The sequence below is a fragment of the Taeniopygia guttata genome, chromosome 24 (assembly GCF_048771995.1).
Source record: "Taeniopygia guttata chromosome 24, bTaeGut7.mat, whole genome shotgun sequence".
In the NCBI taxonomy this organism is placed as follows: domain Eukaryota; kingdom Metazoa; phylum Chordata; class Aves; order Passeriformes; family Estrildidae; genus Taeniopygia; species Taeniopygia guttata.
In genome coordinates this window covers 4944550-4969478 of record NC_133049.1, presented here as the reverse complement: position 1 = coordinate 4969478, position 24929 = coordinate 4944550, and the positions used below count along the sequence as shown (strand labels likewise).

The 24929-nt window shown below is 50.4% G+C and overlaps 1 protein-coding gene across 3 annotated transcripts; it reads left to right on the top strand.

Annotated features, from left to right (window-relative positions):
• Positions 1-3493: 3493 nt before the first annotated feature.
• Positions 3494-24870, top strand: TBCEL (tubulin folding cofactor E like). Of its 3 annotated transcripts, none has more exons than XM_012570761.5 (8): positions 3494-3621; positions 7719-7868; positions 10265-10404; positions 12398-12579; positions 14228-14484; positions 16052-16178; positions 16677-16793; positions 20760-24870. In XM_012570761.5, the coding sequence occupies exons 2-8, from the start codon at positions 7736-7738 to the stop codon at positions 21076-21078; spliced, it is 1275 nt and encodes a 424-aa protein (XP_012426215.1). In that variant the 5' UTR covers positions 3494-3621; positions 7719-7735; the 3' UTR covers positions 21079-24870. The 3 variants fall into 3 exon arrangements, with proteins under 3 accessions (XP_012426215.1, XP_041576810.1, XP_030146643.1); XM_041720876.2 differs by lacking the exon at positions 3494-3621 and adding an exon at positions 5323-6050; XM_030290783.4 differs by lacking the exon at positions 3494-3621 and adding an exon at positions 7348-7466.
• Positions 24871-24929: the final 59 nt, after the last annotated feature.

Here is a 24929-nt window from a genome sequence, read left to right as displayed (position 1 = left end):
TAATTAGCTGTTTGATTTTTCACAGACTGTGTTTGATTCTCCATCTCAGGTAATTTTTCAGCAATACATGGGAGGCATTTTTTTGCCCATGGCAGTGAAATTAGGGGAGTTTGTGGCTTTTATTCTGGATGTGATTCCCTTCTGGCCTCTGTTTGTGCCACTCAGACCCTGGCAAGTGCCCTCAGTGACAGTTGTGGGTGACATTAATTTGTGCTGCATTAGAGGGAAGGCTTGGGACAGGATTATTTTCAGATATTAAGGATGCTTTTCTCACTGAGTTTAATCAAGTCCAGCTCTAAAAATATGAAAATAACTAAAACCATGAAAATAAGTGGGATTTGGTGGCTCTGTCACCTCACCCATGTCAGTGGGGTGAGCGTGGGTGGGAGGTATCACAACCAGGCAGGAGGAGGGATGTGCTGATCCCAGTTCTCCCAGTTCCCATGGCCTGTTTAACCCTGGGGCAGCGGCTGTGGGAAAGAGGGGAGCTGCCAGGGAGGGACCAGGGCTGGTAAAAGCTTGGGCAAGGGGATACTTGTGTGCCAGGGAGGAGGAGATGGAGAGCCAGCAAAGCCGAACAATGAGACAGCCAAGGCGATAAGCACTCGGGATCTGGGTTAGCTTGGGCTGAATTCAAACTGGTCCCCGGAGGGGGGAGATTAAATCGTGTTAACAATTCCCTGACCTGTCCAGGCTCCGTGGAAATGGGCTCTGAAGTCAGCCAGGGGTACAGCGGCCACTTTCTCACACTCGCAGCACTGACCCAGAGGAGGTTAACACAACATCTGCTCTATCCAGTCCATCTGTAATTATAGAAAGCAGCCCCTGAAATGTGTTTCGAGTCGAATTGTGGTGCCAGTTACCCGCCAAGGTATGCTCCATCTGCCTTCTAGCAACTAAATAGTACAGGTGAGCTGTGCAAAAAGAAACCACGAGGATTGTTAGGGAAAGAGTGTGGCCTCTGAATGCCATGGAATTCTTTATCTGGCTGAAACAGATCCGAGAAGCAGAGGGGGAAGGAAAAGCCAGTGCAGACAAAGCTCTCCCCGGGATGTATTGAAAGGACCAAATGAGCCGTTCAGAGCACGGGGAGAGAAGGCTTTTTAGGGAGTGTTAGCAAGGAAATGTTCGGCCCTGCCAGCCTGCCCAGGAACAGAATAAACCCACTGTTGTGTCAACAGGGTAAAAAGGAAGAACACCCAAGTGGATTTCTGTCTGCTAAAGGGCAAACAGGCCCAGGAAATGTATTTCAGCCCGGGGCTGCTGCTGTGCTGGGAGGAGAATGGGCTGGCAGGGAGGCACAGAGCAGAACTGTGTGATGGAGATGGTCTGTGTGATGTGGACTGGGACACCTGGTGTGGCAGCACATTTCTCTCTCTTTGCACCTCTATGAAAAACCCTGAGAGAGAGAGAAACGTGCTGCCACAACCTGGGAAGCCCCGAGCCCTTCACAGGGCTCAATTTGCCACAGGATGTGCAGCAGTGATGTGACTCTGTCACAACCCAGGCAAGGTTTTCTCTACCATGGTCTTGAAGAAAATGCTTTGTTTAAAAAGCTGCTGTGAGCCCAGCCTGAGGAGAAGCAGGGCATGGCAGACGGTGCAGCCGTGTTTTACTTGTGGTAATGGGTTTGGGCACCTCTGATTAGCTCATTAGATTCTATGACTAAGCCTATTACAGCCTTTAAGTTTGGAGCTGGGGTTAATGTGACGTGCTGATGGCTCCAGCTCTGGCAATGGCCTCACTTTGCTTCTTGGGAGGGAGATTTTCTGCTGAGGAACCCTCAGGTTCAGCTCTGGGGATCCCAGGACTGCCTCCCCTGTGTGGGTACAAACCTCAGGTGTCTGTCCAAAGAGGGAATTCCTGGCAGAGCAGGGGTTAAGCATCCCCGGGCTGGGGCTGAGCCCCTCCTGCTGCCCTGTGCAGCCACAATGGTGCCATTGTGCCCTGCAGCCTCCGCAGAGCCCGGGCTGTGTGGGATGTTACAGCCCGGGAGATGCTCTGCAGCCACCCAGCCATGACAAACGCAGCTCTCCTCCAGCTCCCCTGCCTCTGCCAGGCAGGACAGGCCCTGTGCCAGGCGCTTTCTGGCTCCTGCCACGCGAGGATGGAGGTGGGGGACCAGGCTGGGGGGATTTGTCCTCACTCTCAGCATGATTTGTCATCCAGGTCAGGCTGGGAGCAACCTGGGCTAGAGGAAAGCGTCCCTGCCCATCCAGAGGGGTGGAATGGGATGAGCTTTAAGGTTCCTTCCAATCCAAATCAAGCTGGGATTCTCTGATTCTGTTTTTTTTTTCACCTGCAGAAAAGGGGGTACCAGCAGTGAGTGAAGAGGAGAGAAATGGGTGAAGTGGTGAGGAGCAGGTGGGCACTGCTGCAGGAGCCAGTGCAGCCAGTGCTGCTGACATTTTACATCCTGGACATGCAGTGGTTACGGCTTGGCAGGTTTTAGGTAATTTTATATATCCAGCTCCATCAGGACCTTGGGAGCAAGGGAATGCCACTCTGAGGCAACCCCTGTGCCCAGAGCTGTACCCTGGGGTCTTGGCATCGTCTCTGTGTGGCACCACAGGGTCACAGAGTGGGCCAAGACACCTCCGTGGGTCCCCTGGTGCCCCTGCTCCAGCAGGGCCATCCCAAGGCACAGTGTGTTTTGGGAATCTCCACGCCTGCTCTGGGCAGCCTGGTCGGGGCTTGGACACTGAGTAATGAAGTTCTCCCTCCTGTCCAGGTGGAACTTTCTGGGCTCAGTCCCTGCCCATTCCCCTGGTGCCACCGCTGGGAGCCCGGAGCAGAGCCCTGGGCACTGCCAGGCAGGGGTGAGGTCCCTTCCCACCCCAATTCCCTGTCAGGGAGATGCTCCTGTCCCTCATCTCTGCCACCCTCACCAGCACCGCTCCATCCATGGCCGGGCTGCCCTGCCCGGTGCGGTTCTATCCCTGGCCGGGCTGCCCTGCCCGGTACCGTTCCATCCATGGCCGGGCTGCCCTGCCCTGCCCTGCCCTGCCCTGCCCGGTACCGCTCTGTCCCTGGCCGGGCTGCCCTGCCCGGTTCCATCCATGCCCGGGCAGCCCTGCCCGGTACCGCTCCATCCATGCCCGGGCTGCCCTGCCCGGTACCGCTCCATCCATGCCCGGGCTGCCCTGCCCTGCCCGGTACCGCTCTGTCCCTGGCCGGGCTGCCCTGCCCGGTTCCATCCATGCCCGGGCAGCCCTGCCCGGTACCGTTCCATCCATGGCCGGGCTGCTCTGCCCGGTACCGCTCCATCCACGGCCGGGCTGCCCTGCCCGGTACCGCTCCATGCACGGCCGGGCTGCCCTGCCCGGTACCGCTCCATCCATGCCCTGCCCGGTACCGCTCCATCCATGGCCGGGCTGCCCTGCCCGGTGCGGTTCCATCCATGCCCGGGCTGCCCTGCCCTGCCCTGCCCTGCCCGGTACCGTTCCATCCCTGCCCGGTTCCGTTCTATCCATGGTCTCGCCGCCGCATCCCGGGAATGCCGACCGGGACCGCCGTGACGTCATCGGCGTCGCCGTCTCCGTGGCAACGGGGGCGCGCGGGGCGTGACGTGATGCGCGGAGCTGCTTCCGGGTCGGTGCGGGACGCGGCCGGCGGGCCTGGGTGAGCGCGGCGGGACGGGACGGGACGGGACAGGGACAGGGACAGCGACATGGGGACAGCGGCACCGCCCGGCACCGCCCGGCACCGCCCGGACTGCCCCGGCACCGCCCGGACCGGCCCCGCCAGCGCGGAGCGCGCAGGCCGCTGTCAGCCCGGCTGGCCCGAGGCCGTGTGAGGGGACAGCGACAGCGACAGCGACAGGGAGAGGGACAGCGGGGACAAGGGACAGCGGGGACAAGGGACAGCGGGGGTCGCCCGGCACTGGCCGGCACCAGCCCCAGCAGCGGGGAGCGCGGAGGCCGCTGTGAGGGGACAGGGATGGGGATAGGGACACGGACAGTGACAGGGACACGGACAGGGACAGAGACAGGGACAGGGACAAGGAATAGGGACAGGGAAAGGGATAGGGACACGGACAAGGATTGGGACAGGGACAGGAACAGCGACAGGGATAGGGACAGAGATAGGGACACGGACAGTGACAGGGACAGGGATAGGGACAGGGGCGGACAAGGACAGGGACAGGGGCACGGACAGGGACACGGACACGGACACGGACAGGGACAGGGACAGTGGCAGGCCGTGCGAGGGGCGGGCAGCGGCCTCGGGAGCCTGCGGGGGCAGCTGCGGGCTCGTCCTGCCCCGGGCCCGGCACGGACAGGGGATTCCAGCGGGGACAGGGCCGAACCGAGCCGGGCCGGGCCGGGCCGGGTGTGTCCCGCTGCTCCCTGCGCGGTGCCAGGCTGAGCGAGCCAGCAGCGGGCTGCCTGTGACAAAGTTTCACCTGCTGGTGGCCTGTCCTGGTGGCCCAGGGGTCAGGCTCCCTGCCCTGCTCAAGTTCCTGAGAAATGCTGCTGGGATCTCCCTGCCCACGGCAAGGAGGGCTGGAACAGACGATCTTCAAGGTCCCCTTCCATCCCAACCCATTCCGTGATTCACTCCTCTGCTTCTTGAGAGCATCTCAGAAATAATTTCCCTGAATCATGTCTCGGGAGAACGATGTTGCAGCTCCTTGCAGGCGGATGTTTGTGCCTCCATCCCTTCCTCGGGCTTTGTTTTCTGTGTGTACAAACATGTCGGGATGTGTTTGGTGTGTGACTGTTCAGGATGTGCCCCGAAGGCATTTGAGTGGCACTGGAATTTCATTAGCATGCCATTAATGGTCTCATTCTCCTGAAGGGTCTCTTCTCCTGAAAGCTCATAGCACAGGGGATGGAAATATTTTCCATGCTGATTTCAGTGTTCTCTTTTCACCCATCAGCTGCAGCAGCACTCTGGCTTTCCCTGGAATCAATCTCAAGTCGGGGTTGTGCTTCTCTTTCCAGACACTTCCCAGTGCTGCTTCCAGCTGGGGAATGCCAGCACAGGAAGATGTGGAGCTGCTGGGGAGGGATCAGAGGGATGGAACAGCTCTGCTGGGAGGAAAGGCTGGCAGAGTTGGGATTGTTCACCTGGAGAGGAGAAGCTTTGGGGTGACCTCAGTGTGACCTTCCAGTCACTTGTAAGGAGACAGAGGAGAGGGATAGGGCAAGGGGGAATGGCTTCAAAATGTCAGAGAGTGGCTTCAGACTGGATATTGAGGTGAAATTCCTCCCTGGAAGGGTGGGCACAGGGGGCCCAGAGAAGCTGTGGCTGCCCCTGGACCCCTGGGAGTGTCCAAGGCCAGGCTGGATGGAGCTTGGAGCACCCTGGGGTGGTGCTGGAAGAGTGTTGGAATGAGGGGTTTGAATTAAATTATTTTTAAGCTCCCTTCCAACCCAAAGCATTCTGGGGTTCTCTGTCCTTGCTCACTGGGGCCACAGCCCTGCAGCAGAGCACTTAAACCTAACAACAAAGGCTATTTTTTGCCTGGAAAATATTGGAATGAGGGGTTTGAATTAAATTATTTTTAAGCTCCCTTCCAACCCAAAACATTCTGGGGTTCTCTGTCCTTGCTCACTGGGGCCACAGCCCTGCAGCAGAGCACTGAAACCTGACAACAAAGGCTATTTGTTGCTGCCTCTCAAAGCCCAAAGTGCCTTGTTTGCACTCTGTGCTGTCATTTAGAAAACCCAGAGTTATTTTGAGCCCTGAATTGTTCCTGGAGCTGTCAGAAACGTGCACCTTGCAGGTCACCCTGTCCTGCCCTTGTGCTGACAGCATTCCCTCGAAACCTGTCATTCCCTTGGCACATCCTGCTGCTCCTTGCTGCCAGGCAATTGTAGGGATTCAGAGAAGCCCAGATGATTACAGGGCATGTGGAATCCCATGGGAGGGAGGTGGGAAAGGTGACTGCCCACTCCACAGCTCTTTTGTCATCTCAAAAGTAGAGCTTGAGGAAGAAAATGTTGGGGATTCAAAGCTGTTGGATGTAAATGTCAGTAGTTTTTCTTCTCAGTTCTGGACTGCTCTCACACTGGAGCTGAAAACACCATTTTTTTGCCTCTAAGGTGAGTTTCTCCTGTGGGATATCCAGCTGCTGTTTGTTCAGCAGATAAAGAGGGATGGAGCAGATGGAGAAGCCACGTGGAGGACAGAGGGCTTTATGCACGTGGCAGTTCCAGAATTTCCAGACCAGGAGGTCTGAATGTGTGTTTGGAAAGCCCTGTCTGCCTGTGGATGATGCTCTGGAACGAGGCCTTTCAGCCCAAAGCTCTCAGTGCACATTGTTCCTGTAGCATGTGGAATGGTTTAGCCTAAAACTGAACGCCTTGTTCCTATCAAACTCCAGTTTCAGGATTTATTTTTTGATTCTAGATAGAGTAGTGACATGAGTCAAGTTTGAGCTATGAATCAACCAAGCTGTTGAGAGATAAAAATGGTGGGTTTGGGGTTTTTTTAAAGACTAATCCTGTAAGTCCCTATTTGTGACGTTTAAACTTTATATATAATATAAAAATGATAACATGCTTCAGTCACTTGCTGCTTATTGTCCTCAAATCCTTTAGGTTGGTGGGTTTTAGGTAGGCTGGTCATGAAGAAGTGAAGTGGAACTTGTTAAGGAGGTGATTCTCAGCAAAGGGAGCCTAAGTGAAATAATTTCTGTTTAGAATTTTATATCTATCTTTATATCCTTGGCTATAACAAGTCTAAGGGAAAGAAACGGGCAGAAACTTTAATTCAAGATTAGCAACATGGATGTGTGGCCCTGGTCTGAGGTTTAAAACTGTAATTTTGCAGTAATTAGTGGAAAAGCTGCCCTATGACTAATTGTGCAGTGTAGGAAACCTGCACTGGTTCCTGCACGTTCAGGATTGTGATGCTGTGTCCATGATGGGTAGCAGGACCTCCAGAAAGAACAATCTCTTCCTTCATCAGCCAAGCTCTGCTCCTGTGCTACAAACCCATCAAATGCCAAGTTCAGAGCATGCACAGGGAAACAGGGCAGAGAGAAAGGCTGAGTCCCACCTGGGCAGGGCACAGCCTTGGACGTGGAGGGGTCCTGGTGCCAAAAACCCTCCCAGCTGACTGTCAGTATCTCTCCAGGCTGCTCAGCTGTGGGTGATGAGGCAAGGCCTCCTTCCTGTGCTCTTCTGTGCCATGCCCAGATATGAAGGGCACAGTTATTATCTCCCAGATACATTAGGCAGCTGCAGAATGGAATTGGCAGAAATTGCCTTTCGGCCTGGCCAGAGGGTGTTTGGTGACACAGCAGAAAGGGGAAGTTGGCAAACAGCTGTTGGAGCAATCTCCTGCTCACAAACAGCTGTTTGCTCCTTCCCCTCCTGGCTGCCCTGGAAATGTGCTTGAGAATAGCTGTGGATTTCTCACAGTCCTCGTGGGAGGGGCAGAAGTGACAAGTGCAGAAGTGGCAAGTGCAGAAGTCACCTTCTGCAGCTTGGAATTGTCCTGGAAGAGCACGTGGGGTAAGGAGGTCTTGAACTTGGCCTGTAATACTGTGTCTGTAACAGCACCAAACCCTCTGGCTTTGGGTTCTTTTCAAATTATGTTTTCCTTTAATCTTGAATTTGAGACCTGTCCTCTTTCAGATGGTCTGAAGCTCAGAAATAAAACTTGTGACCCATCTTCTTGCTTCCCCTGTGCTCTCAAGCACCACTATTGTAAGTGAATATAACTTGCTGACTGCTCATATGCTCTGTTTTCTCTTCTTTAACCAGAAGTCCAAGAAGGGAGCATGGACCAGCCCAGTGGAAGGAGTTTCATGCAAGTTCTGTGTGAGAAGTACAGCCCTGAGAACTTCCCCTACCGCCGTGGGCCTGGCATGGGGGTGCACGTCCCAGCAACCCCACAGGGCTCACCCATGAAAGGTAAATTCTGATCTTTCTGAGCATCTGGGGAGTGCTGGGAGCAGTCAGCTGGAAGAGGAATCACCTTGAATTGCCCAGAAAAAGATCCATCACAATGTGGTGTTTTACTGGAGAGTTGAGAGACTGGAATCCGACAAAGGTAGAAAGTGACTGAACTGGTTGCTGTAAAAAGTCAAATTTTTCTCTGTAGCATAACACAATCAGCATTAGAGAATAGAATAGGAATGGAATGGAATGGAATGGAATGGAATGGAATGGAATGGAATAGAATAGAATAGAATAGAATAGAATAGAATAGAATAGAATAGAATAGAATAGAATAGAATAGAATAGAATAGAATAGAATAGAATAGAATAGAATAGAATAATTTGGCTTGGAAGGGACTTTCAAGATCACCAGGTTCCAGCCCTGTGAGTGGAAGATGGACCTAAGGCCCCTTGCAGTCTGTGTTTTGAGGGTATAGCAGTCCTTGGAGCTTTCCTTCAGGCCACTGATCCTATTTTATTATTAAAATCTTATCCTATTTTATTGTATTATAATAATTTATATATTGTACTATCCTATAGTATAATAATTTACTTATAAGTAAATAATAATTTACTTATCCTATTTTATTATATTATAAAATATCTAAATTTGAGGCTGGTTCCCGTGCCACCAGCTTGCTTTGATGCCTGCAGGGACAGGAGCTCAGTGTACACAGGAGGGGACATATTTCAGGCAGAGGGATGAGCTGTTGAATCTCTCCTTTAGTGACAAGTGCCTCAGTTGAACCTGCAGCGTACTTTGTCTTCTCAAGGCACAAATGCTTTGTGACCTAGTGGAGAATTCCCCTTTTCTGTGCTCCTGACCTTGCTGCCTCGAGGGAATTTAGCCAGATGTGTGTCTGAAGCTCTGTGCTGCTCATGGATGTCCTTGAGCCTCCCAGACTGCAGAATCTGTGTCACCATCTCCTCTGAATTAGGTCCATGTGACACCTTTTAGCCTTCCCTCACGCTCTGATGTTGGCATTTAACTCTTGGTTTGTATGGGTGGGTCTGAGGTTCACGTTGATCCCATCAGAGCTGCCCCTTCTTTGTGTCACACATCTGCCCATCATGATCCCTAGGAATAATCCAGACTTCCATCAGGTCAGTTCGTGTCATAACCAGCCCCAAAGGGGAAAACAGCCATGGAAATCAGCTGGATGAAGTTTCCAATAACTGGGTTTGACAGAGGAGAGAAAAGGGCCTGAGTTCAGCTGAGGATACGAAATGAGCAAGAACAGAACAATGGCCTGATGGAATGTTCAGTCAGTGCCCTCTCTGCAGGTAAATTTACCTCTCTCCTGCTCACCTGAGCTGAAAAGAGGCCACATCATCAACCATGACTGAGACATGACTTACAAACACTGCATTAGTTATTCCCAAAGTGCCACACTATCCTTTAAAGAAGCCAAACACTTCTGAGCCAGAAATCTTGGAAACCCAGATGACTCCAGGTAATTGTTTGCTGCCAGAATCCCTTTCTAGTTGTGCAACTGTCAAGTATTCAGGAGAAAAGAGGGGCCACCTATTTAGGAAAGAGCTTGTGGTTAGATTTTAATGGATTTTTCTGCTCCAGAGAGGTGGGAAAGCCATGTTGTACATGAAGGAGTGTAAGACTGATGGCTTGTCTTGCCTCAACGTGGATTTCTTCATTGGAATTCGTTTCCTGTTACAAACCCCCACCTTTTTGTCATGGTTTAGCCTTAGCACAGCGGGCTGTGATTGAGGTCCAAGCCCTTGGTTGTACATTTACCTGTCTGAGGAGGGGCTGAAGCAAAACCAAAGCACAAATGGAAAGGCAGCGCAGAGACCTGAGCTTTTGAATGAACTCTGAATACTCTACACTGAAGTTTGGGAAGGGAAACTCAGAAAGGAAATGTTTAAATGCCTCCTAAGAAATGTTTAAATGCCTCCTAAGAAATATTTAAATGCCTCCTAAGAAATGTTTAAATACCTCCTGGCTGTTACTAGGCCCAAGTGGGCTCAGGGCAGGAGGATAAGGGAGTCTGACTGTGCAGCTGGCACTCCCCTAGTCCTGTGTCCTATCTGCAGCAGCAGCTGCCTGGGGAAGAGCAGAAGTTTTGGCAAGCACTGATAGGAAACAGCCCATAAATGACAAAGGACAGGCCTGAAATACACAGAAATACAGGGAAGAACTGAAGAGCACTGATAGGAGTGGTACATCATGTTTACAACCAAGGCTTCAGGCTGGTGTCAGTTACAAAATCCCTGTTTAACCTGAAATCGGTGTAAATTCTGCTGTTACTGGTGGATTTCTCTTGCTGGCTGTAACATCCATGATTGGGGCTGGGTTCTGTAAGTCCAAGGCAGTGCTGAGCAGAGGCAGCTTCTGTTTTTCCCCGTGCCAGACCGCCTGAACCTGCCCAGCGTGCTGGTGCTCAACAGCTGTGGCATCACCTGTGCCGGGGACGAGAACGAGATCGCCGCCTTCTGCGCCCACGTCTTCGAGCTCGACCTCTCTGACAACAAACTGGAAGACTGGCACGAGGTAAAATGGTGATGGGCACTCACTGGGTACCCTTCACAGCTATTACTGACTGCAAATGCGTTGCATCGAGGAGAGTTCCATTTTTGTGGCTTCTTTCTCATCTCTGAAGATGATGTTTATTTACTTTGACAGCAACTGAGCAATACATGTGATGAAATTAATCCCATGTGGCACTTCACTCCTGTACCTTGTGACTTAGTCTTGGCCCGTGGGTGGAAAATCTGTATTTTTATTTTATTTCATCATGCAAAGCACTGGAACTGGCATTTCTAACACCAAGAAGTTAAGGAGAAGTTTAGTTTTTAACAGAGTGGCAGTTGATTCCAGCTTTGCCAGTGTGATGGTGGGCAAGGTATTAATTCTGTCTCCACGTTTGTTGCCTTATCTGCAGAAAAGATTTAATAATATTTACCACAAAGGGTATTTCTGCAGCCTCATTAATTAATGCTGAATGCTGTTGTAAAATCCTTTGAAGTGCTTGGGTGAAATAATGCTCAATAAATGCAATGTAACAGGAGTGAAACAATCTCAATCCATTCAAGTGTCATTAAGTTCCTCACTGGATTATGCTGTCCTTTTATGTAAGTGTTTATTGTTGGAAATATGTGGAAAAAAAACAGGATATCATGGGCTTTTGTGCCATCAGATTGTCATGTCTTTAGGCAGGGAGGGAATGCAGTGTTTGCAGTGTCCCAGCTCAGTGGGGCTGAGCTCGTATCTGGTCACACACTGGTCACTCAGAAGCTGCACATCCCACACCCTGCTCCGTGTGCAGTCTCTGCAGGCTGCCCTGGCACTGAAAGGCTTCTGTGTGTGCTGGCCCCTTCCTCTGAGACTGGATTAAATTTTCACAGCCCATCCACACCAGATAAATATCTCCCCACCCCTAAAACCTGCCCGTGCTGGGGATTCCAAATCTCTAGGTAGCCTGTTCCCATGCTTAGCTAATAACCTCATAGGCCAAACTGTGTAATTTAAGTCTCCTGTGCTGCAATTTCAGCCAATTTCTGCCTGCCCTGTTCTCAGCAGGCAGGAGGAGCATCATCACTGTTCCTTATACAACAGCTTTTTATACCCACTAAGAAGAACTGTAATGCCTCCTTTCCTTATTATAGTATAATACTTAAAAAAATACCCTTCTTGCAATCATCCATTATAAGCCATTTATTTCCTAAATCCTGTGTTTTTGGTGGACTGATCTCATTCAATTTGCCTATTTAATTCCTGATGTGCAGCACCTAAACCATGACCTCACCTGAGAGGAGGCGTGGGGTGAGGCAGACTCGTTGCACACTTGAGTTCATGAGAGAATCCCCCTTTGCCAACAGCTGGGCCATGTATTGACCCCTGTGTGCCCATCTCTCCTTTCTTTGCCAACAGCTGGGCCATTTATTAGTTTCTATGTGCCCATCTCTCCTTTGCCAGCAGCTGGGCCATTTATTGACCTCTCTCTGCCCATCTCTGCCCATCCCAAAGCTTCGTGCAGTGGAGCTCTTCTCTGACTCAATTATTTTCTGCATGATGTCCGCTGGTGTTGGAAGCTGCTTCCCACTCAGTTCCCCAGTCAAGGAGGGAACTGGGCACTGGCTGAGCTCTGTGGGAGCAGTGGGAAGCTGCACAAGTGCTCAGTGCAGCCCATGGAGGCAGGAGAAGTGGCCATGGCCCCCTGTGAGGGAGAGCTCCCTGGAACATTCAGCTGCTCTGCCTTGGGGTGGAGGTGGATTTATGACCTCTCCCCAGGGACTGCCTTTCTCTTATCAAGCTGCTCCTAGAGTGTAATTAAATGAACTCTTGAGGAGAATGAGCAAATCCATCTAGATCAGGAATGCCTGGAGTATGAATTACAGGCAGATATCCCTATGTTTTTCCCCATATCATTGCTTTGTGATGATTCCACAGGGCCCCTTTTAGGAGGTGGAATATTATTGCCAGAGGTCCGATTACTGCCTGATATACATTTCTTTTTTTTTTTTTTTCTTCCCTCCCCACTTAGGTCAGTAAAATTGTGTCCAACGTCCCCCACTTGGAGTTTCTAAACCTGAGTTCCAACCCTCTCAGTTTGTCCGTTTTAGAGAGAAGTTGCGCTGGGTCTTTCGCTGGCGTCCGCAAACTTGTGCTCAACAACAGCAAAGCTTCCTGGGAAACAGTGCACACCATCCTGCAGGAATTACCAGAGTAAGCCTGGCAGCCTGGGGGTTTGCTGCACTCAGGTCAGGGCTGGGTTATGGAGTCGTGTGGTGAGGGTGGGGGGGTGTGAGGATGCAAACATCATCAGGCAGAAAGGGAGCTGGGGGTGCTGGTTGGATATGAGCCGGTTGGATATGAGCCAGCAATGTGCCTCGGTGGCCAAGAAGGCCAATGGCTCCTGGCCTGCATTGGGAATTGTGTGACCAGCAGGGGTAGGGAGGTTATTCTTCCCCTATACTTGGTGCTGGTGAGACCACACCTCGTGTGCTGTGTCCAGTTCTGGGCCCCCCAGTTCAGGAAGGACGTTGAGATGCTTGAGTGCATCCAGAGGAGGCTGGTGAAGGGCTGGGAACACAAGCCCTATGAAGAACATTTGAGGGAGTTGGGGTTGTTTAGCCTGGAGAAGAGGAGGCTCAGAGGTGACCTCATTGTTCTCCACAACTCCTGAAGGGAGGTTACAGACAGGTGGGGTCGGTCTCTTCCACCGGGCAGCAACTGGCAGAACAAGAGGACACAGTCTCAAGCTATGTCAGGGAAGGTTTAGGTTGGATATTAGGAAAAAATTTTCACTGAAAGAATAATAAAGCACTGGAATTGTCTTCCCAGGGAGGTGGTGGAATCACCATCTCTGGATATGTTTAAAAAAAGACTGGACTTGGCACTTGGTGCTATAGTCTGGTTGTGGTGTTAGGGCATAGGTTGGACTTGATGATCTCAGAGGTCTCTTCCAACCTCATTATTCTGTGGTTCTGTGATCAGTAGAGAAAAAGGGATGTTTTCCTTTGGGAGTTTGGGAACTCCAGGTGAGTGCTTTGCATTGTCCTAAAAACCAAACTTGGGTGGTGCTGCAAAGCCCAGGCATTCTCCTCCTCCAAACCTAAATACCAGAGATGGGTAATGACCCCAAAAATGTAGGAGGGTCACACTTCCCTCTGAGTGACTGTGCAGTGAATGGTGCAGGACATACCTGTTAAATGGGAGGTACCTCTGAGGGTCTGGCCACTTGCCAAGGAATATTTCATCCTGCTTTTCTGTGCTAAGGTGTTGATTTCTGTGGTTTGGTCACTGGCCACCTTGGCATTCTGCTCCCGTGGGTGTCCTCAGTGGCTTCGTTTTGATGACAGATCCCTCTTTGTGTGGCTTTGTAAGCAGAGATGATGACAGCAAAATGTCCTGCATGGCCAACCTGCACTTCTCTGGGATTGTGAGAGTTGTCTGAAAACTTAGTGGGACCAGTTCTTTCTTTACTGGGATCTGTTCTTTCTTTAATGGGAATCTTTGGCAGTGATATGAGGGAAAAAACCATCATCAGTGTTGTATCAAAACCCCATTTAAAATTAAGCTGAGAGCACTGGCAGCAGGTCCCAGCACTGTTGGAGCTGGGTTGGTGGCTTGTTGGGCACAGAAGCAGAAGACAACCCCAACCAATCTGTTACACAATACTGGGAGAGACTCAGAGAACACTTAAAAGTTTTTTTTTAATCTCTAAAAATATGGATGGGAGCAGAGATGTAATTGAAACACTCTGTGTGGAGTGCTCAAAGGCCTTCTCTGCACCGAGGTTCTCAGAGCTGTTGCAGAAAGTTGTGTTAAAACCACATAGAATTGATGACATGATCCTTTCTGCCCTGTGCAGCTTGGAGGAACTCTTCCTGTGCCTTAACGACTACGAAACAGTGTCTTGTTCTCCAGTTTGCTGTCAGTCTCTCAAGCTACTTCACATAACTGACAATAATCTTCAAGACTGGACTGAAATTCGAAAGTTGGGAATTATGTTTCCATCACTGGACACACTTATCCTGGCTAACAACAACCTCACCACCATTGAAGAGTCAGAAGATTCCCTGGCAAGGCTCTTCCCCAACCTAAGATCCATCAACTTGCACAAGTCAGGTGAGAGCCTGGAAGCTGGGAGGAGTTTTTTTGCTTGATCAGTCTCTCCTCTGTATAGATGACAAGCAGTGAACTTGCCCATCTGTGGGATTTTCCTGCTGCTTTGGGTAGTCAGTCATATCAAAAGATGTGTCAGCAGTGTGGACCAGTTAATCAGAATGAGCTGGAAAGGTTTTTTATGTTGGTAGTTTCCCTCTGTTTCCCATCCTTGCCTCAGGTACTCCTGGCTGGGGAAGGATAAATAAATGTCTGGCAGTGGAGGGGATGAAAGAATCCCATTTTCCCTTTATTCCCTGTTTTATCTCGGGTAAAATGAGGCCATGTGCAGGTGTGCAGTGTGGATCAAGCATCCCCAGCAGAATCTGTGCTCAGTCATTGCAGCCTCACAAGTGATGCTGGCAGCTGCTTTTACACTCCAGCCCCAGAGAATTTTCAGCCAACGCTCCAGAAAGAGAATGAGCAGTTGGAATATTGGGAAGAGCACCCTGTGCTGGGAGAGAAGGAGCTGCAGGGCAGCTCGTGGGGGCTGTGATGTGTTTGTGTATGACACATACACCAGAAACTCATCTGCAGGAGTGCTTCATGCACCAGCAGCTTTTGTTCTTTACAGCTTTATATGCTGTGCAAGTGCTGCTGAAGTGTCAGGCATGTAGAAGGGACTTTATTAACATGCCCTACAATGTAAGCATCAAGGAATCCCTGTAATAAAAGCTTAACTAGAGGAGGAAAAGCCTGTTAAGCTGCATTTGAAAGCACTGTCTCACCGAGGAACAAGTGCTTCTCTGGTAAGTAGTTTTGCAGTTTTGATGCCAGGTGCTTAAGAACTCTGGGCTCGGTGTTGCATTTTGATGTTTTGGGAGCTGAAAGTCAAATAGGAATCCCAAGGAGCTTGTTAAAACTTTTTGGGGGTTTTAGAGAAAGCTGCTGCACTCTGAAGTTGTGGCAGGCGAGCACTCCAAGATGAGTTGTGTTGATCTCACCACACAATCACGGCTCTGCTGTGCTCAATCCTCAGCTTTGTTTTCTTTTGCCCTCCCTTCTTGCTTTGTTATCCCAAATGTCAGGTCTTGAGGGAGCTGCAAATGAGTTAAAACCTTTTTCATTAAATGGCTGGATGGCTTCTGGGACTGTTTCACCATTGGGTTGTGAGCAGAAATGGGACCCAAGGTGGTTGTGTGTGTTGAGGTAAAGCCATTTGATGGCCGTTTAGTGATGCCTGGAATGAAAGAAGTGCTGGTGGCTTTAACAATCTGAAGGCAGCATCCCTTTATAGACACAACACCACTGATGCTGGTCAGTCCCCAGCAGTGAGGCCAAGGGCTGAGTGGTCCATAAAAGAGCCATGGAGAGCATCTTTATACACTTGGAAACAGCACAAGAGAATTTCAGCTCCCTTATCTTGTGCAAGTGTTGATTTTTTTAGCAGCACATTGTGAGCAAAAAGCCAATTCTCAAAGGAGCAGCAGTGACACTCTCCTGTCACATAAGTTCTTTGGCTGTGTCTGATTATCTTGGATCCATTATGTGTTTTCTGTGTTTGTTAACACAGATCTTTCCTCCTGAGCAGGTCTGCATTGCTGGGAAGACATTGACAAGTTAAATTCTTTCCCGAAGCTCGAGGAAGTGAAATTGCTGGGAATTCCTCTGCTGCAGTCTTACACCACCGAGGAGCGCAGGAAGCTGCTAATAGCCAGGTCTGTTGGTTTGTTCTGCTCAGCAGAAACATGACAAGGCAGGGAAGGGGTGGGAGCAGGTAATCAGAGGAAGAGGCTGGCAAGAGATGAAGCTCTGTGTGAATGGAGAAAGATTGGAGCTCGATTTGTGGGGTGGGAGCAGCTCATCAGAGGAAGAGGTTGGTAGGAGATGGAGTTCTGTGTGAATGCAGAAAGATTGGAGCTTCTTTTTTGGAAAAGCAAAGATGTGAAAATGTTAAATCTGACTGCTCTGCTTCTCAGGGGATTTTGGGAGGCTCCTACATATCTGCACGTGTGGTGAAATGAAAATGCCTGATTTTGGGTGTTCTTGACGAATTACATGGAACTTTCCTGCTCTCTCAAAGGGATTGAGGGCTGAGCTTCCTGGCAGGAATTGTCACGGTGTTAAAGCTGAGGCACTTTGATGTGACTGCCTTGTTGGTGAGCCTGTCTGGGCTCCCCTCCTGGCTGACTGTGGCTCTTGGGGTGTGCCTGCAGGTTGCCATCCATCACCAAGCTCAACGGCAGCATCGTGGCCGACGGCGAGCGGGAGGACTCGGAGCGCTTCTTCATCCGCTATTACATGGAGTTCCCCGAGGAGGAGGTGCCCTTCAGGTAGGAATTCTCTGTCCTGCAGTGGAGAGCAGGGACAGAAGGGTGCTGACTGGCCAGCTGATGGGAAATATGTGTCAGCTGTTCCATGAAAAAGACACCCCTCACCTTCCTCCAGCTTTGGCTCCTTCAGTCTGTTTGGGCTGAAATTGTTGTGTTTTTGTTGTTTTGTTGTTTTTGGGGCCACTCCTGAGTCACATTTGGTCTTAAAAGTGCCTGTGTCAAGTGCCATTAAACAACAGGACTGTTCAGTTCATGACCTTCATTGTTTCCTGGGCTCTCCCACAGCTCCCTTCATAATCCACCTGCGTTTGGGAGTGCCCAAAGCCAGGACACATCGTGCTCTCCACTGCCAGGCCAGGGCATCTCATCCTCTGGACCATCTGGTGTGTGGAATGTGGCTGGCAATGGGAAGCTGTCCCCTCACTTTCAGGCTTGCAAATCACAAGTCTGATGGGTTTTCTTTGCCAAAAAAGTACATCCAATGATCCGTTCATCTTGGTAAACTAATGAACTTGGACAGATGCTGTTCAGTCTGTGTCTTTTTTGTGCCAGCATCCACTTACTGCTTTTAATGGGCTGAGGAGGGATCATGGAGCATCAGGCCACTGCCTTTACCTGTCCTCTGCCCTAAACCCTCACGTGCTTTTGGACAGCAAAGCTTTATTTTCCTTTTTTTACAGAAAAGGGGTAGGACAGGAATGTGTGTGTGACTCTGAGGGCACAGACAGAGGTGGGGACACACTGAAGGTCACAGGCATGGCCTGGCATGGATGACAGAGGTGCAAATGGCATCTGCTCAGTGTTTTCTCTGCTTAACACTCAGCTAAAGTGCCTCTTGTTTTTCTAAAGCACTGGATATGTGACTTGCCAATCCAGTAAGGGGGTGGGAAGGCTGGAATGGGGAATGAGGGCATGGAATTTTGTGTAAATATTAATAGGGTCGGTGATTACAGTATTTGTTAAAAGCATGCTGGGGTCAGTTCAGAGGCAGAGGGCACTCATGCAGTCAGGGAGACAAGACAGCTGGTCCTTTTTCTGAGGACAAGTCCTGACTTGTAATTTTAAAAGGCCTTGAAGCGTAAAAATTGAAGGAAGTATTGGAAGGGATAACAGCAGAATGAAGGAGAGAGGAAGGGGAAGGGGAGACTGGGACTGTGAGCTCATGGTGCTGCTCCCAAAAGAGATTAATTTCCATAACATTTCATATTTCTTGTGTTTGGTGGTGACAGAATGTCAGTGATCCATATATTGCTGGGAAGGACACAGTGGGGTACAGCTTTAGGCGCTCAGGATGTTTAGGACATGGGTTTTGGGAACAGGCTGTGTGTTACACATCACCACACACCACTGGGATTGGTTTGCAGGTGGGATCTCATGTAAAAGTTTACTGACATCTCATCCATCCCAGAAAACCAGGCTAATTTTGAGCAGCATGCCAGCTTTCTGCTAGAAAATCACCCCCCCCCCTCAGACTTCTTAGCCTTTAAACACTGGTACTGCCTTTGTCATGGTCAATGGCCTCTTTGTCCGAATCCCTTCATCTGTGCAGCGTTTCCAAGAGACTTCTGCAGCTACCAGAGGGGGTTGTTGTGTCCTGGAGGGGTTGGGTGCCACTGCAGACTCTTTCCTAGTGAGGCTGCAGATGGCTGAGGGTGTCCCCAGTGCTGGGTTTCAGTTCCTGAACCCACAATCAGCAGCCCTTGTGCGAAGGGAGAGCTGGCATTCCTTACAGAGGGATTTTGTGTCTGTTTGTTGCTAAAGCTTCCCCTTCCTCGCTCCCAAATGTGGTGTGGTGGCTCCAGAAGTGGTTTGCAATTAGAAACTAATCAAGACACACATGTTGTGCCTGGGGTCTGACATCTGCATTGCAGTGCTGCCTCAAGCAGAGGGAGAACAACTTGAGCAGGGAAAACTTCCCAGTGGGAGCAGCCCCCCTCCAGACTGGCAAGGTGCAGCCTGTGATAAGCTCTGTCACCAGAGCCCCCCTGCTTGCTGCATTGCTGTCTGCAGCTGGAAGGGATCAGGCAGGCAGGGAAATGGAAGGAACAATTTATCTCTGTGGCTGTCGTGGCTGCAGGGAGCGCCGGGTGCACAATCCAATATTGGCTGTCTTGTGGAGTGACGTCCTCGTGTCTGGGGGGTTTTAATGAGCCCTCTGCTTGTCTGCTCCACTGTTTATCTGCACAGTATCACAGACACTTCCAGCCAGGCTCAGGTCTTCAGCAGCCTCAGTGTCTGCCAGGCTGCAAGGGGTGATTAGAAAAGTCTCCAGGGTGCCTATTATTGGGGTCCAAAACATCCATGTACCTTGGTCCTGACTGATTTGAGGGCAGCCACTCACTCACATGCCCCACTTTCTTTGCAGCTCACATACAAAGGAGGAAGGTGCAAAGCTCATTCTGCCCTTCCTCAACACAAGAAAATTTCAGACAGCGTTGCTTGACCCACCACCTATTTACAGCACATTTTTGGATAATCGTGGCTCTCTCATGGTGGTTCTCTCTCTCAGCTTGTCTGAAATTTGTCCCCCTCTTCCTCCTCTCCCCACCATCAGCCTGGTTCACTTAGTGCATGAATCACAACAGTAATTGTGGCTGGCCCAGAAGCTGTTGCTGGTGTGCAGCTGAGAGTTAAAGGGATGTCCCAAAGGGGGCTGAGGGGTTGGAGCAGCAGGAGGTGGGTTCCTCTCTCCCTCTTTCCCTCTTTGCTGCTGGCAAATCCTTCCAGAGAAAGAGAAGCCCTCCCCAGTGCTGACACCTTGGCTGGCATTTGCTCTGCCTGCAGGTGTGTTGGACGTGGGGAGTGCTGTTTTCTCTCAGCACTAATGGCTTTTCCAGATAAATGGGGCTGCTCCCACCACCCCGGGGTGCCGTCCCACCTTTGGATGCTCTGGTGGTGTCCGTGGGACTGGGGAAATCCTAGTGCCTTGTGGCTCTTAGCTCAGTGCCCAGCACACAGAGGGGCTGCTGTTCTCCAGGAACATTCCTGCCTCCAGCAGGACTCCCTGGGGTCCCACAGCCTGCCAGATCCCACCGCTGCCCGGGGGCTGTGCCACCGCGCCCATGGGGAGCACAAAGCCCTTTCTGTGCCGGCGCTCTGAAACCTTACCTGTCCTCGGCAGCTCTCAGCCTTTGTCATCCCAACCCCATTGTGTTTTGTGCTGCCATTCCTCCTCTTTCCCAGCCAGGCAGGGAGATCCAGCCTGGCCCGGGGGGTGGGGGTGACACAGACTTTCCATTGCAGGGACCTTGGGAAGAGCACTCGGAGAACTTGGCTGCAAGGACAAGGTGACAAGTGCAGTGTGTGCCTCTGCTAGTAAAGTTCCCATCTTGTTTTAGAGCAGGTGTGAGGGATCAGCTGGCAAGAAGTGTCCTGTTTGTTATCAGCTCTCAAAGTGTGCAGCAGCTCACCTTGTTTTGGTGATTTGATGATCCTGTACTCAGTGGAGTATAACATTTGGGCCTTTTGGAAAACAGCAGGAATGTCTGACGATCAGTTAAGTCATGAGGCCACAGGTACTGGGAATCTAAACCGAAGGCTGTGTCCTTTCAGTGAGCACTGCCTTGGTTCTGGCACTCTTTAGTGAAGTGTTCTCACTGCAGCAGGAGGTGTAGAGTTGTGAGCACAGCGTCCTTCTTTCTTCCAAATCCCACTGCAGCCACGGCTGGGATTTCTGAAACTGTAGGAGCCCAAACTCTGTAGTCAGGAAGATGTTTTGAGACCACTCAGCTTGAACATCTCAGGCTGGTGGTAACTTCACCTTCCTCAGCAAGACAGTTTTCTCTAGTGAGACACTGAACTCACATCAGTGCCACGCTGCAGCCTGTGGGACAAAGTGACTGGAGTGCTTGGGCTTTCTGGGCTTCCAGCTGGAATCAGGGTCTGTGTTGTCTCACGTGGGGAGCACTCAGACCTGGGAGATGTGCACTGCCTGTACCATAACTCTGGGCTTGTTGAATTCCCCAGGTATCACGAGCTGGTCACCAAGTACGGGAAGCTGGAGCCCTTGGCAGTGGTGGATCTGCGGCCCCAGAGCAGCGCCAAGGTGGAGGTTCACTTCCAGGACAAGGTGGAGGAGATGTCCATCCGCCTCGACCAGACTGTGGCAGAGCTGAAGAAGCACTTAAAAACTGTGGTGCAGCTGTCAACAAGCAATATGCTGCTCTTCTACTTGGACCAGGAAGCTCCTTTTGGTCCCGAGGAGATGAAATACAGCTCGCGGGCGCTGCATTCCTACGGCATCCGGGATGGGGATAAAATTTACGTGGAGCCCAGAATGAAATAGCCTTTTTGCCCACACCCACACGCCCCCACACACCCACACACATGCATTGAGGAGTTTTTTGCAAGGTTTTTATTTCGGTTGGTTGGTTGAGGTTTGGTTGTGTTTCTGTAGCAGGTAATTTCTTAGCCCGGAGGAAGTGCCCTGATCTGAGAACCATGCCCACCATCCACTGCAGGTGACCTTGAGGTGACAATTGACTTCAGGACGTGTGTTTCAGTGTGGGCAATACCTTGATGTTTCCTTTGATGCTCCGGTATACTCGTGATTTGGCATGAATGGTCAGTTGTTCAAGCTAAACAATGCCAGGGTCCATAAGGGAGGAGACAGCTCGGTGCAGAATTTGACCTGTTGTTTTCTTTTCCTAAATTTTTTGGTGTTTTGCTCCACCAGATCTCCCTTTGGCCTAGCTATCCAACTGTGGCTCGAGCTTGCTGTAGTATTTTCTTGCAGCTTGGTGCTGTCTCAACCTTTCGTTGTGCTCGAGTTCACAGGAAAGATCTCCATCAGTATTTTGCTTGATTCAGAGCTCAGGTACTTTAGTGCATCCACTTCACTCCACTGGTTTGCTTTCTGTGAGTGCACAACATGGAGGAAAGAAAAAGAACTTCCCAGAAAGAAACTTTCTTTTCAAAGTGCACGCTCTACATCCACCTGATTTTGGGGGGAAAAAAAAGAGATTTTGGCTGCTGTACCCATCTCATACGGTGCCTGCAGCCTGTGGGGATAAAGGGTGTGTTGGAAAGTGAATTTTGGGAGGTGGTGGATGAGCGTTGCATTGGAAGGGCTTTTAGAACAACAGGTCAACAAGGGGTTGAAGAGCAGCTTCCCCTGTTGTCCATCCTGATGCTGAAGAGATCCTCCGTGCACTCCACCTTGTACCAGTGGGTGCTGCAAGTGGAATGGCTAAAATTCCTCTCCTGGGAGAGAGGAAGAGTCAAGTTGAAGTTTGTGTTTTGTTGCTGTTGCACCAGTTCAAACCTAGCACTTTCCCCTGGCCGGGGGTCCCTGCGCAGGGTCCGAACTCGGAGGATGCGTTGGCTCGGATCAGCCTTGGCTCGGATCAGCCTCTGGAAGTGGAGGAGCAAAGCAGCTGGACTCACCTCGGGTGTTCAGAGGTTTCCTCTCCTGCCTCCCCCACGCGCCCCTCGTAGGCATCGCGTGCTGCTGCTTCACGTAGGCCCCGTTTTCTACTGCAGAGCAGATTCCCCTGCCTGCTCAGTGAAATCCTTCCTTTTCCTCCTTTCGCTTTCCTGTGTCTTCCCCGCTCCAAGTTCAAGACTTCCCCAATTTCCTGGTTACAAGCAGCTGCTCAGCAGTTTTTGGAGCTGTGCAGAGAGGGCTCTAGTTACACGTGAACTCCTGACCTTCATTTTGAAATGCTCCCTTTATCCCCACGTGCACTTTCTTTCCCAGGATGCTTTTTCCCACATCACCGAGCTCCTTTGGTATTCTTGGAGTTGTGTATTTCTCTTCACATTTTACCTGGATTGTGGGGTGGGATCATTGGGGAGGGGACAAAGTATTATCATCTCATAATCTTCAGGTTTAGGATGTGGGGATTGTCCAGAGGGGATTAGTTCCCTATCCAAAGCAAGGATTAAAACGGGAGGATTTAAAACAAGTTACTAATTTGTGCCTCATACCCCTGCCAAAAATAGCAATTTCTTGGCCCCGTTGAGGTGAGCAATAGTGAAGGGAGTGTGATTTTCCATAGGTAGCATAGATTTTCCATAGATCCGTGGTATCTGTTAACTAAACAGCAGGGAGATAGTGGCAGTATAACATAAAATGATGCTTTTATAAGCTAGAGCTTTACTGAAGATGTATTTTCCATTTGGGCAGCGAAAATAATTTGCTGCCTGATAGCAGAACCCTTAAGCCAACACTTCTGTATGATATATACATACCTACCAATAGGAAAAGTTGTGGTTAATAAGATATTTTGTTATAAAGCAAAGTTTTATGAAGATATGGTTGTTTAATATTAGAAACCTATTTCAGCCCTTGACCTCCAGTGTAAGTAGGTTTTCCCTGAGTGGCTGCAGAGTCCGAGGCAAGCGACCTATGGGGATGCAAAAGTATCTCTGACCCAATTTTCCAGAGCAGTAATTGCCTCTGTGGGTGTATTTATGGCATTGCACCTGCCATTAGTGAGATGCTGTAACTCTTGACCAACTTCCTCAGCACAATTAAATGTCTGGCTTTCAGAGAAGGGAATAAACAAAGGCCATTAAATGTGGAATGGGATGATAAAGAAGGGCCAAGAACGTGCTTTTAAGTTTGTTTGCCCACTAAAAATTGGGCTGTCCATGGAGGGTCGGTGCTGTCACCAGCTCAGAACTGGCAGTAAATGCTGCTTTTTTTTTTGTGACAGACCTGGTGGGAACTGGAAGATGGAAAAAGAGAGCACAGAAGGTTAACAAGTGCTGGGATTTGGTGCTGACACCCAAACCTGCTCCCCTGATCCGTTCAGGGTATGAAATCCCCACCCTGCCACTTCTCCAGGGAAAGGTTTTTCTCAAGGCATTCACCTTGTGTGCAGATGGTGGAGCAGGCGTGGGGAAAAAACCAAAAGTCTTGGTTGGCTTCCCAAGGAGAGGGACTAAGGCCAAAAGCCAGAGAGAGTTTGTGTGTGCAGATGATCAGCTGTGGGAAGTGGGACCAAACAGCACACAGGGATGTGGCAAAATACCCCAAATCATGACACCTTGTGGGGTAGGGTCCTGTGTGTGTGCCACCCAACAGGGGACCATGTCTTGGGGAGAGAGGAGAAGGTTCTGAGTGGGAGAGGAGGTTTGGGTGCAGATGTGGCAGGAGGTTTGATTTAAACCTCTGCCATGTCAGGAGGGGCCATGTCCAGGCATTGCCAGCGTGTGCCCTCTTCAGCTAAAGGTCCCTGGGTCTGTCCCATCCGCTGAGAAAACAAAACAGATGTGCAAGCTTGCCTGGCTTGTGTGTCCTTCTGCCTGAGGGCACTTTTGGTGTGTTGTTCCTGCTGGTTCTTGCATCAAAGTCTGCCACGGGCAGCCCGTGCAGAGCACCTGGGTGACAGCTGTATACCAAAGTGTCACACGCCGTGTGTGTGTTTTTGGAGACGTTCCTGTTCAATATCTGTGTTTTTGGCCAGATGTTCCAGGCAGATTGCTGTTATGAATCTGCACAGGGTGCTGGCTGTCCTCTGCTCGCTGGCTGGGGTTTGTAACCTCGTTTTTTGGGAGCTGCAGGCGTGCTGGGTGCAGGTGTGACCCGTGTCTCCCTGTGGCCTCTCCTCCTCGGGGCTGGAATCCGATGGAGGTACCGGCTCTGCCTCCTCCTTGCCAGTGAGATTCTGTAGGTTCTGTTCGTGTGCAAGGTTTGAGAATGCAAACGAGGTGCTTAAAGCAGCCCAGAGGCTAAAATCTGTATTCCTGGCAGCTGTGCCTGCCTCGTTTGGATGTGGCACTTTTTAGGCAGCAGAGAGACACCTTCCCCAGAGCAACGTTAGAGGGGTTCAGCCCTCTCGGGCCTTTCCCTCTGTGATTGCTTTTCTGCAGTTCCTGGAAACTTCAGCTATAATTTATACATTAAGATCTATTCTTGCTCCCTGTTAATGTTGCATCCATATGTAATTTCAAAGAAGAAGAACTGTAAGTCCATCTGGTTTTTTATTCTGGTTTCTCTCCCAGGGGATACACCTCCCGCTCCCACAATTTGCCTTTGGTTTGCTCGCAGACTTTAGTGGTGGAATTCAGGCCAAAATAGGTCATTGGTTTGGATCAGTTCAATAAACTTATGTAAGTTTTTACACTAAAACCCCCAGTGTCCTGAGCTTTGCACTTTTGTGTCCCGTGAAAAGACGTTCCCTGTTATCA